The sequence below is a fragment of the Hipposideros armiger genome, unplaced genomic scaffold (genome assembly GCF_001890085.2).
Source record: "Hipposideros armiger isolate ML-2016 unplaced genomic scaffold, ASM189008v1 scaffold_170, whole genome shotgun sequence".
NCBI lineage: Eukaryota > Metazoa > Chordata > Mammalia > Chiroptera > Hipposideridae > Hipposideros > Hipposideros armiger.
Genome location: NW_017731520.1, coordinates 2388101 through 2408032, shown reverse-complemented (window position 1 = coordinate 2408032; position 19932 = coordinate 2388101). Strand labels below are relative to the sequence as shown.

The 19932-nt window shown below is 46.8% G+C and overlaps 1 protein-coding gene across 2 annotated transcripts in view; it reads left to right on the top strand.

Moving 5' to 3' along the window:
• PAG1 (phosphoprotein membrane anchor with glycosphingolipid microdomains 1) overlaps positions 1–19932 on the top strand; it is a 43535-nt gene that overhangs the window by 16185 nt on the left and 7418 nt on the right. Inside the window, exons 3-7 of one of the 2 annotated variants that reach the window (XR_002125117.1) lie at positions 201–799; positions 2860–2919; positions 6640–7424; positions 15855–15995; positions 16289–16301. Coding sequence is in view for 1 of the 2 variants with exons in the window: in XM_019651970.1 (XP_019507515.1) it covers positions 201–799; positions 2860–2919; positions 6640–6993 (1013 nt within the window). In the remaining variant the exon portion in view is untranslated. Of the gene's footprint in view, positions 1–200; positions 800–2859; positions 2920–6639; positions 11493–15854; positions 15996–16288; positions 16302–19932 lie in introns of those variants that run through there. The other variant, XM_019651970.1, reaches the window with a different exon arrangement.

Sequence of the window (19932 nt, the reverse complement as noted above, 5' to 3'; positions counted from 1 at the left end):
TGTTATGAATCGTAATGTAAATATCTTTTTGTTTTCCGATGGTCTTAGGCGACCCCTGTGAAAGGGTCGTTCGACCCCCAAAGGAGTCGCGACCCACAGGTTGAGAACCGCTGCTTTACGTTAACTTGGCGCTGTCTGAGTCACTGTGATGCCTATTTCAGGAATTGCCTTTGTCCTTTTTTAACCCTCTGCCACTTTAGTTCTCTCAGAAGACAGCACCGTGACCTGCACGCAACCCTACGAGGAGGTGCAGACCTCGGCGTCGGACCTGCTGGACTCCCAGGACAGCACGGGAAAGCCAAAGTGTCCTCAGGGCCGGGAGCTGCCGAGAATTCCTCCCGACAGCGAGGTGGACACGATGGTCAGTGCGACCAGCGTGGACGGGGACCCCGGGATGGGGATGGAAGGGCCGTATGAAGTGCTCAAGGAGAGCGCCTCCCAGGACAACATCGTGGAGGACTGCCTGTATGAGACCGTGACGGAAATTAAGGAGGTGGCCCCAGCCGCGGCCCCGGGCAAGGGCCCCAGCAACCGGCCCAAGTCCACTCCGGCTTTGAAAGAGCTTCCGGGGCCCCAAGCCGAGGGCACAGCCACCTTTGCTGAATACGCCTCCGTGGACAGAAACAAGAAGGCTCTGCCAAGTGCGAACACACAGAGTGTCCTTAGAAAGCCACGGGAGCCGGACGAGGAGGCCCCGCCGCCCGTGCCCGTGAAACTCCTGGATGAGAATGAAAACCTGCAGGACGAGAGGAAGGCGGGGGAAGGCGGCGCCCCCGAGGGGACCAGTGAAACCAACAAGGTGGGTGTCACCGCAGGAACCTGGCTACTCCTGGGGCTTTTCTGGGCACATTTTTCCAAGAAGCGTATACACACATAGGCTCCGTGAAGGAAGAGAGCTGGTTTCGGTGTATGTAAGGTGTGTTGGACTTGTCCTCTCGCCCCCGAAGGTAGTAAAAGACTGGAAATGTATGTTTATAAAATCTCCCTCTCTTGGCACCTTACCTAGACATTCTCCAGGCTTCACATCATGTCGGATTGGGGCCGAGTGTTGTTGTTCTCACTTTTGAAGATGGGGAATTAGATAGAGACTAGACTCTGGGCCATTTATTAAGCCATTTGCTGCCACCTCAAGTGGCGAGGTGGCCTGTCGCCTCCCCAGATGCCAGAGGTCAAAGCAAAGGTCAGACAAGAGGGAACCGGCTCGCAGGTGCCAATGGCTGTGTCTGGCTATGTATATACTTTTATATAAATCAAGAAAGAGATTTTACTTGGTGACAATTTCTAAACAACAGCCTGTACCTCTTCTCTTTGGCAAAGCTCTAAAATGCAGTTGCAATCCCTGAGCCTTCTGGGTACGTCTGATAACTTGATGCGTGAGCCACAGTAGCTTGACATTCACGTCTCCAGTTGTCCCTATTTCCTTGGGATTTAATGAGGCTCAGTCTTCTTGAGGCAGCTGTTATCTAATTTCTAGTATCTCTCTTTTTTTTTTTTTAGCTGAGCCATCCTGCCACCTGTTGGCAGCTCAGCAGCAGCTCAGCTCGGGCTGGGAATGGAACCAGCGACCCTGTTGCTCAGAGCTCGTACTCTTGAGCAAGCTCTAAACCAACTGAGCCACTCGGCCGGCCTAATTTCTATTCTCTACACAGCAAAAAGCAAGGTTCTCTTCTCAGGTTTTGATAGAAAGGCCAAGTAGGGGTTAGTCAGTCATGGGAAGCCTTAAGAAAAACGTCTGGAGTTCACTGTCAAAAGGTGAGCCCTAGCTATGAATATATAGGTTACAGCACGCAGGTCCTTCTTTGTCGTGGTCTCTGAGGCATTTCAGCTTTTTATATCACCCATGAAATCAGCTGTCGAGAGCACCAATGAAAGTGTTCAGGTATATAGTCGTAAAATACAGACACGCAGCCTAATTTTTTGCCGTGTGTATAACCAAAGATAGTAAAATGAATGTCAAGTTTACACTGCCTGAAGCACTCGAAGCTTTTGTACTTGAGGGTGGAGGTCACCAGGGACCAGGCAGGGCGTCGAGTATTTACAGTGTGATTATGATGCTGACTCTGGAGAGTAAGCTCAGTAGAGCACAAAGGAAACACACCAAGGAGAAGCGGACATTGGAAAAGGGGGTTGGAGGATTGTTAGAACTGGATTATGATGGGTGAGTGCTGGCCTGAAGGGGGTTGCAACGAGTTGGGGTGCTGGAGTAGCTGTGGTTTAGGGTATGAGAAAATCTGGGGTGCAGACTAGAGCAGTGAGGACCAGATCCGTGAAGGGGGAGATCGAGGAACTGAAGGGCTGGGTTTGAAAGGATACATGTTTATGGAAATCAGGAAGAATTTAATTTAGACAGGAGATGCCTTAGAGAGAGAACTAGTGAACCAGGAGCCAGAATCATTGAGAAATGTGACTCGATTTCTCCTTTAGCTGTGAAAAGTTTCCAGATGACTTAAGAATCTCCTGATCGCTCATGCAAACTGTAGACAAAATTCAGGCATTTGATAAAGATACGCCATGTTTTTGTTTGTTTTTTTATTATCAATCCTTCACTGATGATCAATCCTTCCGTGACAATTAGGAATTGAAACAGTGGTTTATGTAACTATTTGGTTTATTTATACCTACAGATTCAAATACAAAATTAGAAGAAATTTCTCTACTACAACTGGGTATCCAAAACCATCACACAATAAATTTGTGTGTGTGTGTTTATTCCTCAAGTGCCTCACATAATTTCTTTGTAGAAAATCATTTCTTCCCTAAAAGTCATTTGAAAACGTTGCTATAGATAGATGCATCGAAACACACACAAAAGAAAGGCTGGATCTTGACGTCCTCCCTTCGGTTTATGTTTTTCTACAGAGATTTAGTTCACTGTCATACAAGTCCCGGGAAGAGGACCCATCTCTCACAGAAGAAGAGGTGAGTCTTGTTGCTTTTTAAATAACCGGAAAGCTCCTGTAAGAAAGAATAAGGCATCTCTCTTGAATCCATGCACCGTCATGGGACCCTGTGTCTGAAAAAGCGCACATGCTGGCGCTCAGGGTTCGGGGACATTCGCTTTGTAATGGCTCAGAGAGAGGGACTGGGAGATGGTCAGGCAAGAAGACGGTATGGACAGGCCAGCTAAGTAAAGGAAGCTGAGTAGGGAAGGACCAGGAAAAATCGAAAGGAAGGGGAGGGAAGGAGAGAAGAGAGAAATTTACACGCGGGAGTTCAGTCAGCCGTCCGGAGGGCCACACAAGGAGGAAGTTAATCGTGGGTTGGAAAATGCAGGCAATTGGAGCAGGCGGGGGTCGGGACTTCTCACGGGGGATGCTGGAGGCAGGGAACAGGGAACTTGGGGACGTTCCCTTCCAGGCTGAGCTGGGCCGGGCGCAGCAGCCCACAAGAAAGGGTGGTACGTTCTCCCAGATACTGGGGCTGGAAGTGCCCTGGTCAAACTCGAGTGAAGCCTTAAAACTGTAGAAGGCAGGATGTATGTTAGTATGTCAAGCAAGGCTCAGACGGAGAGCTGAGTGCCTTAATATAGCTGGCTCCAAATAGCTTCTACCTGGCACCCCCAGCACAGTAAACTGTGTCCATGTACAAACACGATGTACATATGCAAGTGCGTCACCGCCTACGGAGGGCCCTGAGTATTGAAATATGCAGGCACTACAATCCCACACGGAAAGGCCAAGGAACAGGAGTGCTTCCCGTGGGCGATGTAACCCACCCTCCAGGGGTCCGCCCCAGGGACGGAACCTGCCATCTAAGTCACCTCGCTGCACAAACCAAAACCCTGGGGGTCACCCTTGACACCCCGTTTTCCTCACCGTGCTCAGATGCAGCCAAATCCATGCAGTTTCTTTCCTGCACCCCTGTCTCCATCTCCCTGTGGCCCCCCTCACGAGATTGGCAGCGCCCTCCTGCCCGGGCCTGGGGCATCTGTCCCACTGGGCATAAGAAAATAGGAGCTATAAGAGATCCGGAAACTAATCCTGTTGAAAATAAGCCAAGACCATGTGAATTTTTTAATTCCCTTCTTACATTCATTTGTGGCTTTTGAAACTAAGACCTAGTTATGCTGTCCATTTTGAACGTAGAGTAAGGAGCTGTGATGCACATCTACGAGTATTCATTTTAGGGAGAAGACTTAATGATTTCCACATGTATTTTTCTAGTCATGTAATATCATGTTAGACAGTCCAGACTGAAAGTGAGCCTGGGTCTTAAGGACTGTGCTCTGAGTTTAACCGAATGATGGGGAAAGGGTTGATTATTCAAAGAGACACGGGGGGAAAGGAAGAGAACCACTTATGAGGACATACATGCGCTTTACAGACTGAGTAATAAAAACGAAAGGTTTTAAAGAGAACCATTGCAAAGCTAAATCGCAAGGGGGCTTGAAGAGCTACCCACATACAAAGCAGAAGCAATAGTCACAGAAGACAAATATTCAAAAGGAATATTAGAAGACTTGAAGGCTTCATACGGTTTTTACAACAGTTAAAATTTACAATGACCCCCTCTGTGCGTCAGGTTCGTGCCTAGAGATAATATTAAGTTGCAAGTTAAAATAGGTTATAATTAAAAAAAAAAAAGTTTGAAGGCCAAGAAGACCGAAGTACTTAGAAAGAGTCAGGGAGGGGCGTTAATGGCAGGGACCCTGGGGAAGGAAGGTGAAGAGAACAGAAGTGGAGGTGAGGGGCTGACTCGTGCTATTACAATCCAGGTAAAGGTGTGTTTGTCCTCCTGACATTATGCCTGAGGGTGAGATAGAATATCTATTATGCTGGCTCCACTCTGAGCTACCCCTTTATAACCTGCCCACGTATTTGGCGTGGACTGCTTTTTGGATAAAAAGTTCCGTATGTGTGTCCCTCCCTGCAAAAAAGTAGAGGACAATTTGTGTTCTTCTTCCTGACTGCAAAGAAATGATCATTTTTCATTTTGAGAGTCGTTTTTCCATTAAAACCTCTGAGGTGAGAATGTTAATTTAATATGCCTCAGGATGGTCAGAGCCACACGGCCAGGGTTTCCCAGAAGATAATTTCTGTGACTCTAAAGCTTTGGCTTGTGAAAGCCTGACAACAGTGAGTCACCCCTAGCCTGTGGTGAAAAGTCCTCATGCAAATGACCAGCTAGCAGGAGGCTGGCTGGTCTTAAGACGCTTGTGAGGCCAGCTGGAGAAATATGGAAGCTGGAAAATCTCTCTCCACACTTGCCAAGCGTCTGCCAGGAAGTATGTTCATTTATTTCCTGGGTATTTGGAGAAATCAGTCACTATGGCAAAGATAAGTACAGGTGACGAAGGATATGTTTTACTTATTTCCAGCCATAGCTTTAGCCGTAAAGTAATACCAGCCCCCTCCCCCCAAATAATCTCTTAACCAGTAAATCTACTGTATCCTTCCCAATGGAAATTAGATGGCTCTCTGTCTTAGAGGTGGCACAGGATGGATTAGTGAGGCTGAGTAGGGGTGCTTGGATAATGGCCTGCTTTTCCTATAGGGAAGAGCATTCCCAGAATTGTCTCCGATTTCATTTTGGAGTTGGCCGGATGCAAATGAGAACCAATTTTCCCACTAAAGAAAGCTTAGCCCTGTCTGTAAGTGTTTATTTAACCCACAGTTATGCAATGAATTTTTTTTTAAATGGAAAAGGATATTCTTGCAAACCTATGTGTACGGCCAGCCAGGATCCAGGAACTCCAGCTCTGCGCGCTGAGGCCAGAGGAATGGGTCAGACAGTCTAGTTCCGTGGTTCGCACATGTTTGTGGGCGTCCGAATCCAGAGCGCCGACTTGGTGGTTCTGGGGTCAGGCCTCAGAATTCGCCTTTCCCATACATTTCCAGGCCTTACTGCTCCTGATTCGAAGCCCACATCTTGAGAATCACTCGTCTGATTCATGTCTTCTGCCTTTTTTGCAAAGCACGAGAACCCTTTTTCAGGTGAAACGTCCCTCTGATATAGAAATCGAAGCATGGCACTGTGGTCAGGTCCTGGGGGCCCCTTGGGCTGCGCACCCCAGGCTTTTGTTCTGCTCACACCCTCAGCAGACCCGGAGAGAACCGGGTTTTCATGCAATTATGCTGATATGACTGGTCTGCTCCCAAAGCTGAAGAGAATGTATATAATTGTTCTCGAGCAATATTCTCCCGGATTAGGACAGATAAAGAACCAACTTCTTCGCATATATCCGAAAGAGATGAAATCACTATGTCAAAGAGATATCTGCACCCCCAATTCATTGCAGTGTTATTCACAAGACCTGAGTGTCCATCAACGGATGAATGGATGAAGACAATGTGATTTTATGTACATATACATAGGTCATTTATCATATAATATGTGCAATGTAATACACACACACACACACACACACACACACAATGGTCATATGGTACTAGAGGTCTAACCTTATTGTGGTAATTGTGTCACAAGATATGTGTGTATCAAACCATCATGTTGTGCCCCTTAAACTCATATATATTGTTTGTCAACGAAATCTTAATAAAGCGAGGGGTGGGGGAAACTAGGGGGGGAAACCTTAAAGGGACCCACGCCCATCGTGCTGAGTGTCTATCTTGTCACTAAAAGGGGGAGGGCAAAATCAAGCTCGAAGCATCTTTATTCCACTCACCCTTTGTTTTCTAGATCTCGGCCATGTATTCATATGTACACAAGCCTGGACAGTCCGGGGGACAGTCGCTGAAAGTCCCCGAGTCCAGCTGCACCTCCAGCCCGGGAGCTGCTCAGAGGTCCCCCTCCTCCTGTAGCGACCTCTATGCCACCGTTAAGGACTTGGAGAAAACTCCCAACAGCATCATCCCATTTCCCCTGGCGGGGAGGCCCCAGGAGGGGCTGGAGCCTGACTATGAAGCAATACAGACTCTGAACAGAGAGGAAGACAAGACCACCCTGGAAACCAACGGCCACCCTGGCCCGAAGGAGAATGACTACGAGAGCATCGGGGACTTGCAGCAATGCAGAGATGTCACCAGGCTCTAGCAGCCCCAAACAGCCGAGGACCGGCTGGCCGGGGCACATCTCTTCCGCGGACGAGCAGGAGCGGTACTTCCTATGCTTGACATGCTGCTTTCATGAACTGAGGATAGCGGGGACGCCGGAACCATTTCTCAGCCTCGGGGACAGTGAGGGACGCACCTGGCTGTGTCCCAGGGTGCCCTGCCTGTCGGGCACGGCCATGTCCAAGCACATCAGCCCCATGACGCCCCGCACCCTCGGGACAGGTCCCAACTGCAGGGGAAGAACGGCTCCCGCCAAGAACCACAGCCCCACCTGCCTAAAATACTGCCATTCTGAAGAGCCAGGCCTCCCTTCCTGCCTTCCCCTGAGGCTGTCTGCTCTCTCCCCTTGAACTCTTCCCAATTCTGACGGTTCATTCCAAGGCAATTCTCCCAAAAGGCTTAACCAGCCAGGTAGGTGTTTTAAGACGGTGAGAAACCCCAGATGCTGGTGCCATTTGCTCACCGATCGCCTTCTGGGGCGTCCCCCGGAGTGACTTAGGTTTTCACGCCTTCTGATTTGGGCATGTTACGTCAACAGCTTCCCCCCAAAGTACCTGCAATCACTTTTAGATGCTTTTATTTTTTGTAATCAAAACATTCCCACCTGCCCCCCACTCGCCGCTGCCCACCCGCCCCAGTATTTGAAACTCTTCAGAACCTTTGCAGTATTTTCCACGGATGTTGTAGTCCCTCTATACTTGTTTTAGCCCAGATCTCATTCCTCTAGAAGGGAGAGCCTTAATCTCTACGCTGGGATACACATATGGACGGCGTCCGTGGCGTCCGTCCCTGAGGCGCTGTGGACTGGGGATGTGTATGTGTTTCTGACATCTCGGCGGCCACACCAGCAGTGTGGACTTCCTAAGTTACCTGCTGCCCTACGGTAATCTATCTGAGATTCAAATGGAAACATTTATTTTTGTTATATAAATTTATAAGATGTTTTATGTTTAACGCCTGATTTCTCGAAAGTGCCAGGAAAAAAAAATGTATATTAACTATTTTGATTTTATGTACACTGATTTATAGCCTCCCTTTGAAAAGACGTCCTAAAGCACATAAGCTTAGGTAGTTCTAAGTCGTTATCATTTTTCTAACCACGTGTTTAAGATATTGAAGGTTTTTAAAGGCTCAGCTCTTCAAACGGTACTGGGAACTCTTCGTCCAAACCACCTGGCTCCCTGGAAAAATAAGCAGAGAATAATGAAAATGATCATTTTCGGTGGTTTGTGGTGAGCAATGTTGAAAAATTTGCAATGATGAGAAAGGAAAGAACAAAACCTGCCTAAGGGTGACTGTGAATTACGAACCTTACGAAGGTACAACCCCTATAGTTGAGTTACATGTTTAGGGAAACGGTGGTGGGTTCTGCAGTCCAGCGTGTGCAAATGCAAATTATCTGCTGGGATTTTTTTTTCCACCCCCTTCATTTTACAAAAATCAGTATTTGAAATAACTCAGATCGAGAGATCACTGGTTTGGATGTAACCATCTCCTTAGATTTTTATAAGGCCAACTCTGGGAAACTTGTTCACTTTTCCTTTTGAAAGAGACCCTGTTGAAATGTTGTGCAGTGTGGGTTACAGAAAGAGTGCTCTCCTGCCCTGTTCAAGAAAAAGAGAGAGAGAGAGAAGCAATTATTCTCTACCGCTGTGACATCTGTGACTTTCCAGATGGAATAATCTTCCTGTTTTCACTCATTGTGACAAAGAATGTGATTGGGAGGGTGAGGCGTCTTGAAAATTGTGGGGAACAGCTCCCTGGCATGTGTCCCCATCCCTTGCATTCATGGCATGATTTGGTGACCAACCTGTACCATGTTTCTGAAACTGTAAAGTGAGCCTGTTGGGTAAACTGGTTGGTTGTCATTATTTTCCAATCGGCCTGGTCTCCCGCGTGAAGGCTTCGTGGGCGTGAGGAGTCACCGGCGATTAGAAGATAATGGCAGAAAACCCTCTCATCGGGAGTCCATGGGGAAGGGCCAGGGGTCTTGGCCTCTGAATCCATATCCTTCAAAAGCACTGTTTCGCCTGGCGATTTTCACGAGGTTGACCCAACATTCTCTCCGTCATGGGGTTCCTTTAGTGCATGGTGACATAGGCAGTTCGCATTGCACACCTGGCCTTGTGCACGCTCTTGGGAGCGCCCAACTGCTCAAAAGTTTATTGTATCTCATGATGTCTGACTTATTGTCAGGGAAGCAGGTGTCATCTTTGAAGCATAACACCATTGCTAGCGAGAGCAGCTGTTTGCAAATAACCATATCCTCTTGAAATTTCATTATCAGAAGTTCCCCCCAGAAGTTTTGAAATAAAGGCTATGCACTATGTCCATAACCATGCACGCAATTGTCCTTCTGGATCTGAGAGCCCGTGCTAAAATAAGCTATGCTCTAAATTTTCATAAGGGTACTTTCAAAGGAACTTCAAGCCCTCCAGCACAGATCCTAAAACAGTAAGTAACAGCCCAGCCCAGGAGGGTCCGAGGGAGGGAGAGTAAACCTCAGGAGATTTAGACGACTGGTAACTTGGTGAAGTATATTTATTGATGTATCTTCTGTTTTTGACCTTATATTAACAGTATTTCATAAATGTCATCACTTTTACTTTATTGGTTGAAAATTTGTGCTACAACCTTTGAATTAGACAGAAGCCTATGCTTCTTTCAAAAAAAAAAAAAAGGTTTCACCTTGAGTTAAATGCTACAGAGTTTAAATGTGTGGAAGGTAATTATAAAAAAAAAAGGAATTTACTGTATCTTTAAAATTCAACTTTGACATCCACATTATTGTTCAATGATAATAATCTAGGTGGTGTGGAATGATACAAAAAGACAGAAATAAGTTTTAGGAAATTTTTGTTTTGTCTCAGAGATCAGAATTAGAAACTTACCTTGCCTACAAATGTGATCTTTGTTTTTATTCAGAAATTTGGAAAGTGTCGAAGAAATTTTTCTGCGGCTTCTACTATTTTCTCAACTATCGTCAACAGGAAAGTGTAGCCTGTTTTATGCGGAATGTTTGAGGAAATTTTAAATTCTAGAAGGAAGTCATTTGGGCAGATATATTTTCCACATATATTTGTTTTCCTCCCCTGCACGAAATTACATCATTAGTTGTAGTGAAGCTTTTGAAGGCACTGGTCTCCTTTGTGGAAAAAAAGGTTAATTACTGATTTATCTGCCCTCAAAATCCACGTTAATTCTGATTGAGTGCAAATGCACAACATGCAGTCAGCACAAAGGACTAAAATTTAACCCCAGCATGCCTCTGTATCTATGTCTCATTTTCCTAATGACAGCATTTACTCACTTTAACCAGTAATAAGCTACACATATATGAGATATGTATATGCACACATACATACATATATACACATGTATATATTTGAAGAGATGTCCTAGGGCTTTATTAATTAGGTTGCATCCTGTCCTGTGTATCGAGGGTTTAGCCGACTCGTGTGAACACTATTATCGTAGAAGCAGGATTGAAGAGACAATTCTCCCATAGTTTTCACTTGCTAATTACAGCCACACCTTCTGCTTCAGTTGCCCGCATTTAATTTTTCTAAGGAATAAATTCAGATGTTAAGTTATGTCTGTAATTCTCTGAGCTGAGGAACAGGGAGGGGTGTCCCAGATTGTTTCAGCATCCGTGTGACTCGCTATTTGGTCACCCTGATGGGAGGAAATGCAAACAGGTGTCCTCAGCTAGGCGATGCATGCGGAACAAGGGCTGATGCGCCATGAGGGGGCACAGCAAGGGGACCCCCACAGAATCCACAGGGTGGCACAGCCTGATGGGGGAACGTCACGGCTCTGAGATGATGGCAGGGATGTGAGCGCACAGCTCCCATTCCAGACTGACGTAGGACCTTGTGAAACAAGCAAAGGACCTTTTCTTTCAGTGCTCCCGGTCATAGCTACCGTGACTCTGTGTGACCCAGTGATGCCATTCTTCCGACAGTGTGGATTCCTGGTCCCCGGCCAGCTTCTCTTTGGCTGCTGGACGCATAGTAGGTGCTGATGGGTATTTCCTGGAAGCCTTCACAGGCTTCTTGTACCGTGTAACTGGGGAAAGTTAAAGTGTAATGTTCAGTATTAATAAGTGACCAATGTGAAAATAGGAATGTGTGTCTGTAATATCGACTATGGCTGTATTTGCAGTGAAATCTCAATCCCTGGTCCTGTGGCAGTGTGTTCTGTCCCTGCATTGTGCCTTTGCGTGAGTGCGTTCTTTGTGACAGTGGCATTAGACAAGTTGTGCGCACTTAGACTCCAACTTAAAGAGGTCAGTCCAGAAACCATGATACATTAGAGTTTCCACCAGGAATTACCAGAGTACACTGAATAAAATCATGGTCCAGAAGAGAACAAACATTCTTAAGTCTGTGTTTACAGCCAGCCTCTAATATACTGGGGGTGCCCAAAAAATGTAGACAAGTGGGCATTTTGGTCAACGTCGCTCAAGCAGTAGTTCACCGTCATCAGAAGTGTCTGGGCGCTGATGGCAACCACTTTGAGCACCTCTTGTAATTGCAGAAGTCAAACGTGGCTGGTATTCATCTCTTGTTATTGGTATATATTGAGTATTAACAATTTTAATAGCTTTTTCCTTTCTTAAACGGTATATACTTTTTTTGGCACCCTCTGTATATAAAGTATTTCATTGTTTTTCCAGATTCTTCTTTTATTTAACTAAGAACTAGTAGTTCAGATTCCTCTTTATGCCAGATGAAATGAGAAATGCAATTTTTGTTTAAAAGGCAATTTTTTTTAAAGCACTCAATTTGGTAATCATGTATCTTAATGCAGTTAAATGAGATTTTTCTTGGCTCCCTGATTACATACTATGAGTATTTTTTAAAAACGTGTTGTGCTCTGAGTATCTCAGATCACCTTGTGTAACAGATTAAAAGGCTGGTAATTGCCATTCCTTGGACTTCGATATGTTAAATTGATAACAGTGAATGTTTTAATGTTGTTACTTGTTAAAGGGATTAACGTGTGTTCAGGGGAAGTTTAAAATCCCGCTAAAACAAATAGGAACTCACATTCCATTGTTCATGGTTTTTTGGTTTTTTTCCTCAAAAATAGTGACTTATTGTCTGTTAGGCAACCCTGATCAGTTTCAAAGTACTTCTCTTCCTCAAAAATACTGCAAAATCATTCATGACAGCCAGTGGCATTTTGACTGATTATCTCAAAAGGTCAAAGTGTCCAATTCACAAAAGAGTGGGAAAGTGTTTTCAATATTGGGAATTTTTAAACCTGAGCTTTCACGGGAATATATCTCTTACTTGCTTTGACAGCTTGGAATGTTTTTCCCCTTCCTGGCTCCAGTCCTTTTAAGGGGCAGGTGTAAGGAATGGGGGCAGGAAGGCACTCCTTCAGCCTCCCTGGGGTCCTCCTGCACAGGTGACCTGTCTCTGAGCACAGCGCCGCCCCTGGGTCTCTTCCTACCAGGGCGCCTGCATGTCTGCTGCTCGCAGGCTGTCCCATCCAATCATTTCCATTACCGATGGGTCTCAGCCCCCGCCTCCAGGAATAGAACCACCCCCACACTGCCTGGGGGAGCAGACAGCCCCACCCAGCTCATGTCCTGCACCCCGGGCTGCTCAGATAAAGCCACAGGTCCACCTGGAGATGCGGATGCTGGGTGCTCCTTGTCATGAGCTCTGCTAATTCTGTTGAGGATTCAGACTCACAAATGCAGGGTGATTCACACCATGCTCTAACGGGTAAGCTCCCTGTCCTGACAATGTGCAAAGACGGCCTCCCGTCTCCTCAAGTTCCACTGAAGGTAGATCTTAGCGACTGCAGACCAATAGCTACCCAGAAAGTTGGAGGACGGTGATTGTTCTGAGGGGAAATAAAACCCTTTCTTGTCAGAATTAATCATTTATAAAGTAAATTGAGTGTGACATTTTTTTACATCCCCCCGCCCCCTGGGAAATAGTCCTTGTGCATTATGTTATTATGTTAGTTGTAACGAGTTTGATCCACTCTCCCCGGTCTCAAGGAAGTGAGAAGGTTCCAGCATCTTAACTGTGGAGTTGCCAGATACTGGCCTTTTCTAGGCAAACGCTCTGATGCTTGCAGTGGGAGCCCAGGCACCCTTTATGTACCAGCCCAGGGGTGGGGTGACACAGTGGCTGAGGGTCTCCCTTTCGAAACACCCTAAGAATCCACCACCTCTAGTTTTGATCGTTTTGATTTTGTTTTTTGTTTTTTAATTTCATGCTAAGTCCTCATAGTTAATTATTTGAATGGGTATTCCGGAGTGTAATCTTTTTTTCCAAATTAACTGAACAAATATCAGCTCATTCTCTTTATGCATTTAATTTTTAAAAGCCCACCCAATGTACCCGTTAGGCACCTGTAATAGGATAATTGAGGCTAAAAGAGAGACCAGCCTTGAGCCCTGGAGCCTGCAGTTCAGAATTGGCTTGTCGTCATGTCTGGTTTTGTTTCGCTTCTGAACTCAGCCAGTTAGAAACCATAACCTTGAAACAAACGCTTTCCTTTTCCTTCTTAAGCTTATACAGCCTTTTTTCTTAACTCGAGCTCACCATTGAGGTAGTACAGTCTTCCTAAGTGGCAGCCGTGACTTCCCGCAAAAGCCTGAGTCTGTTTCTAAAGGACTTGGAACATTCCTTTGACAAGTTTTTATGTATTTTTAATGTAGAATTCGTCAGTGAGCCTGACAGGATGTTCGTGACCCATCCCATCAGCTTATTGGTTTTTAAATTAATTTTTTTGCATAGAGGCTTCTCTTGTACTTCCTGGAGCCATCCTAGAAATGTAACTGTGGTGGGCTACGCGCTGACTGCCCACTGATGTCCTGAAAAGTGGCAGAACAGCCGGCACTGCTTGTCGCTTGGGGAGAAGCATCTGAAACACGGCAGGAAGGCTGAGTTTTTATGGTCACATCAACAGCATTTGAGAGAGACCTGTATGCCTCAGGTTTTGACACTGTTTTTCAATTTTTTTTTTTTTCTGAGTAGCAACTACGTACTTGATTCTGGGGGAGAAGGCAGGGCATGGATCAGAAGTAAAATGTGAACGAAGTGACATGGGCAAGACTTCCTGCCCCTGGGGTCAGTTTGTGTGTGTCTCTGGAAAATATATTATCCCAGCTCCCTGTCCACCACTCTCTCTAAAGGAGCAAGCTGTGAGTGAGTACAAATGAAAAATAAGATTTAATAACCTCTCAAAGATTTAAATTATTGTTTAGATGTTTTCTGCTTTGTAAGCTCAGGAATAAACCTGATAGCATAATGTGGCCACTAAAGTTATAACCTGTAGGTCACTACGTGGATGCCCCCTTTCAAATATGTTTCATTTAAAGAGTTCTGGCTTTGTTTTAACTGGGCAACTCCTCATAGTGGAAAAACAAAACCAACAAAAGACTTCCATAAGCTGTTTCTAGAAAAGTATAGCATCAGTTCAACATCTAACCCCGGCGTGTATGTTTCTTGCCTATAGTAGTAGTTCAACAATTTTTATGGGAGGAAAAAAAATGTACATTTTTTTATTTCTTGGAAAGGTGAATGGCGGTGTTGAATGAAATTCTCAGAGGGGACAATTTAGTTGAAAGAGAAGCATTGGTTCTGGAGACGAGCTCCCGGCTCTGTGGTCCATATTCCAGCACTGACTTTACTGTGTGACCTTGAACAAATGGTTTAACTTCTCTGTGCCTCAGTGTCTCCAGATCCAAAATGGAGATAATGATACCAACCATTGCCTACCTCATAGGGATGTTATGGGGACAAATGAGATAATATAAATACCAACGCTTTGAACTCTGGAAGAAAGGTGCTATATAAATTAAAGTTGTACTGTTTTTAATCCAGTTATTTTCTTTAGGGTTTCAACAATAGCAATATGTTAGTCATAGTAACAATAGGTTTCAATTTATGCATATTTACAACTGTCTTCTGTGGCCAGATCTTGACCATTTATCCAACAATGGTACCTAAGGACCTGAAGTGGTTATTTGTTTTCTGTGTTTCTGCCCGTAGTATTTCTATTCTGAATGTTCCCAAAAGGCTGGAGTTTAATTTCTAATAGTTTACATGTAATGAACCTTACTCAAGCTATGTGTAAAAGTATAATTACATGTAAATAGCAGGTACATTGTATGTAATTAAAGGCACTTATCAAATTGTCTTTGTTCTTTTTTAATTGCAATAAAGGCCAGTTTTATATAAAAGCTTGTGAAAATTCATTTGCTATTTGGGAAGGTCAGGGATGGCTAATTTACATGCCTTTCGTGCATCACCAGGGTTTGGGGATTTCAACCACCAACTCACCCCTATGACAAGAAGGAGGACTTGCCTGATGGCCAGGCCAGACAGTGGTGACCGCTGGAGTCCCAAACTGTGCCGAGAAGGAGCTACGTTTCAGTCCCATGTTCATGAGGACTTGGAGGAAACTGCTAGGTTTCTCTGTGCCCCTGTCTGCACAGAAGTGAGGGCTAATGGTACAGAACCCACTAACCAGGTTGTCTTGGGGATTCAAGGAGAGATTGAGCCTGGTGATGCGAAAGGCTCTGTAAATGCTGACAGGTGATTGTCACAACAAGCCTAGGACATTTTTAATGACACTTCACGCACACCGCCTGCCACTCCTGTGAGAGAAAATAACTCCCTAGACCCTGAGTCAAACCTACCTGCTCAGTGGCGGAAGGGGGGGTGACCCCAGCATGGGTGTCTGGCTGCCCCCTTCCCGATCACTGGGGACATGCCTTAGGCCTCCTTTTGGCCGGGGCCCCTTAACTCCAGGGTACCTCAGAAGGGACTGACTTGCTTATTTCCACTGAACAAACTCCTTCCTGTGCAGGTTACTGTCCCCACTCCTGGGACCGTGTGCCGTTTAAGAAGCTCGCTGCCTGTCGCAGGCTCGTTTGGAATCCTTGGGTCGCAGACAGGATTTCCCACCTGGGCTCCTGGGGACATGGGAGCTCTGAAGCCCAGCTCTGAGGTAAGGCTTCCTGGGACCCATGGGCGGGAGTGACGACGGTCCCCGGGGTTCTGTCAGCGGTGCGCTGCCAATGCTGGGACACGGTGCACCTTTAACAAGGGTTCCTCCAGGGGAGGGGAGAACCTGAGACCCTATCTAAGGTGAGCCAGACATACTCCATCCACCCTGTGTGTCACTGTGAGAAAAAACATTACCCACTGGCCTGCCTTTCTCCCTCTGCGAATACAACTATGAGTATTTTCCTTTCTTTTCCTTTTCTTTTTTCTTTCCTTTCCTTTCCTTTGATGCTTCAGGATCTTACTGAAGGTAAGGTCGCCTCCTTTAAGGTCACCATTCTGAATAGTTGCTTGTCCCCGGCTGATGCCTACAGTCTCAAGGCTGGACCGTGGGTACCCCCGAGCCAGCGGTCCAGCAGGCATCACCTCTGTTTCCACGACTCCTCATCTGTCTGTCCTGATGTCTGTCGTCCCGTGCAGTGGAGTGCTGCTTGCCCAGCTGCCGGCTTTGCCCTTGTGGGGGACAGGTTTTAGCTGTGAAATGTCCCCCCATGGCCTCAAGCACAGTTTCCTGCACACGGAAAGCACGGCGTGGAGGTTGGATCTAATTTGAATTCTCGCGCCTCTCTCATCCGTAGTCCTCTGAGCCTGTCTCGGACTAGCGTTGATAAACTCGCAGGATTTTATACTTGAGCTCTCACCCTACCCTCTCTGTGACTGTGACTTTCTGGGCTGATGGCCGCGTATCACAAGGCAGGGATGTCCTCCAAGTTCAACCGGCCCAAAAAGTGGCAGCAAGGGAGCGGGAAGGAAGCATCTGACATGGATATAAACAGCGTCGCTACCTGGCAGAGGTGGCTTCTAAAACAGACAAGTCGTTCAAAAACAAACAGCTTTCAATGCTTCCATCCAAAAGGAGAAAAATATAGAATTGCCACATCAAAGTAGAAAAACAAGTTCACAGAAAAACAGAAGAAAGCCATTTATTGATCCACTCCATAAATATTTACTAAGCACTTTCTATGTGCTCAACAGCAGTGATGAAAGAAGTGCCAACCCCCGCCTGGCTCGGGCCCTCCTGCCCGGGGCCCGCGTGCTGGCCTTTATATGCTGAGGAGACCTCAGCCGGCTGTACCAAGTGTCTGGAGATCCACTTAGACGGGGGTCCAGAAAGGCCTCTGTGAGCAGGTTACAGTTCAGGTGAGAGCGAAAGAGTAAGCCGGAAAGAGAGCACCGCAGGCAGGGAACGCCTCCACCGCCAAGCTCCTAGCCAGGAAATCCCAGCTCTTCTCATACAAGTGACATAAATCGGCACGTGCCGCCTGCCAGGCCACCCAGGCCCCCCTTCCTCCATCATCCCCACCCTTGTCTAGCCACCCCCATCCTAAGTACCTCTGGGGTACCTTCCATTCTGCCACCAGAACTATCCTTCTAAAAGCAAGCCAGCTCTGGTCAGCAGAAAAGGATGGACTCCCCAAGAAAGTAACTATTAAGTACCCACTGTTTCCTACGCACGATCCCAGACTGCGGGGATGCAGAGTAGGCAAGGATCACCTTCCCAATGACGCCTACATTCCAGGGGGGGAGAAAAACAAGTCACCAAAACCAATCACAGGTCATAAATGTGATGAGTAAAAAACATGAGATGGAAGAAAGTAGAAAAACCATAAATAAATGGTGATGAAATAGGGAGTGTCTTGGTTGGGGGCGCTGGGGGTGGTAAGAGATGGTAGCTTTTATGTTGGGTGGCCTGGGGAGGACTGGGTGGCCTGGGCAGGTCCTATAAGTTGGGGAGGTTTTGAGCTTCCTGGTGACAGATAGGGACCATCATGGCACGAAAGCCTCCAGTTATAATAAACTGGGAATGGACTTTCCACCGAAGCATGACAGACAAAAACATCGTTGCCAAAAACCCAGTAAGTGTCACGTTCCGTTATGACCACAGCCAACGCTGGGTGAAAAATTACAGTCACGTGAATGGAGACTTGCTGCTCAGGGAAGGAGTGAGCTGCCCAGCGGCCAGCGGGAAGCAGAACTGTACCACGTTAAATCATCTCTCCCGACCAGGCCAGGACAAACCAACCCTCATTTCTTAAATTGGGTTTAAAAATAATTTTAACACACACACACACACACACACACACCATATTCCCTACTCTCTCACTCATTACTCATTAATTACTGAGAAGCTTTGGAAAATGAAATGTTCTCAGTTCGGAGAGTATTGTTGTCACTTACAATTATTGTTAGCTTCTTTGGGTATGTGGTTGTTCATCCTTGGGTGCTTCTCGCTTCATTCTTTTTCGTAACTAGTTGGGTCCACTGACCTTCAGTTGCCCCTAGGGCCGTTCACATATTTACTAACTACATCCCGTTACGAGGGAAGGGGTAAAACTAACAGAGCCGCGTTTCCTTGGGAAAATGGTAAATATTCACATCCCTTGGCACCTGTGGGCTCCCACTGTGTCCTGGGGTACAGCAGCCGTGTGTGCTCTGGGTCCTGCTGTAACATGTGTCCTAACCCAGGTGTCCCTCACACTCCCGGGGCCATAACCAGACGGCACAGGTTTCAGCTAAGGTCACGCCTCCTCTGAAATGCAAACAAAACTCTACCCAGGGAGACTGACAAGTCCACAGCTGTCCCAGGACTTTCGAGGAGGGACAGGCCTTCAGCGCCCACCGCTCCAGCTGGTGTTAAACCACCCACCTCCTGTCCTCCTGGTTCCTGCAACTGACCTCCATCCTGCTCTGCGATGACCCAGACCCCACCTCTTCAAGTCCCCTCGCAATCACTCACACGAAGCATTTAAGAAGGGAACAGAGGCTGCTGAAAGTGGACGTCAGGACTGAAGATGCAGCACCTCGGTGGGATGGCAGACAGCACCCCGACCGCGCGCCCTGACTTACGATGTCCTCCCCTGAACGCCCGTGCAGCCCGGCTCCCCACTCCCCCGGAGCCCCGTCCTTCCATTACACACTGTCAGACTAATGAATGGGCTTCTCCACATAAAAGACCACCTACTCTAGTCTCCGTCTTTGCAACAAAGAGAAACAGGCAGTGGCTTTACACTTGCGCGTCTTTTCTTCTGGGCTGCACACAGTGGAGCTGTATATCTCCTTCTACAAAGTAGCCACATCAAACTAAGCCATTTAACCAGCCCACCAAAACGGAATCTTTGTCTTCTCTTTTTAAAAAAAAAACCCATCCAGACCAGCACTTGGCCCCAGGAGTAAGCATCTGTGTAAATCCTGTTAGCACAGATGCTTCTCTGCGTCCCCCTACACACGGCCCACAGAGCCCGTGGTCCGCCAATCTTTCCTTCATGTATTAACTCGTGGAGGAGCGCTCCACGTGCCAAGCTCTTCATTTCTCTGTAAGAACAGTGGGCCTGCAGTTGACAGAGGGGATTACTGTGAGATCCAAGTCCGCTTTTGAGAGACGCAATGCCGTTATGTGTGTCTGGGGCCGACTAGGGGAGCTTTCCACCACGACCAGCTTAGTCTGGATGCTGGATTGCCCAGCCCCGACCCCCTAAACTCCGTCAGTCTCCGCAAACAGAATGTTAGAGCTGGAAGGGATGTCCGCGTTCGCCTAATTCACCTGCCTCCTTTTCCAGGTGAAAACTCCGAGGCCCAGGAGGGCAGAGTGCTTTCTCTCTGGAGTCACACTTTGTAAGTCACCAGGACACAAGCTCCCTCCCTGGTGCAAGGAAGGACTGCCAGAAGGGGCCACATGAGAGGCAGAGTGGGGACTGGGGTGTCCACAGGCTCACTTTGGGGTCAGAGACCAGAAATCAAGCCCCCGTAATGCCACTTACTCACCACTCATCCTTTGTCAGGTCAAGAGCCAGCCTGTCCACATCCATCTACTCACCTGTAAGAATGGGACAAAGGATTGCAAGGAATAAATGCATGAAATGACTTCTGTCTTCCCCACGTGG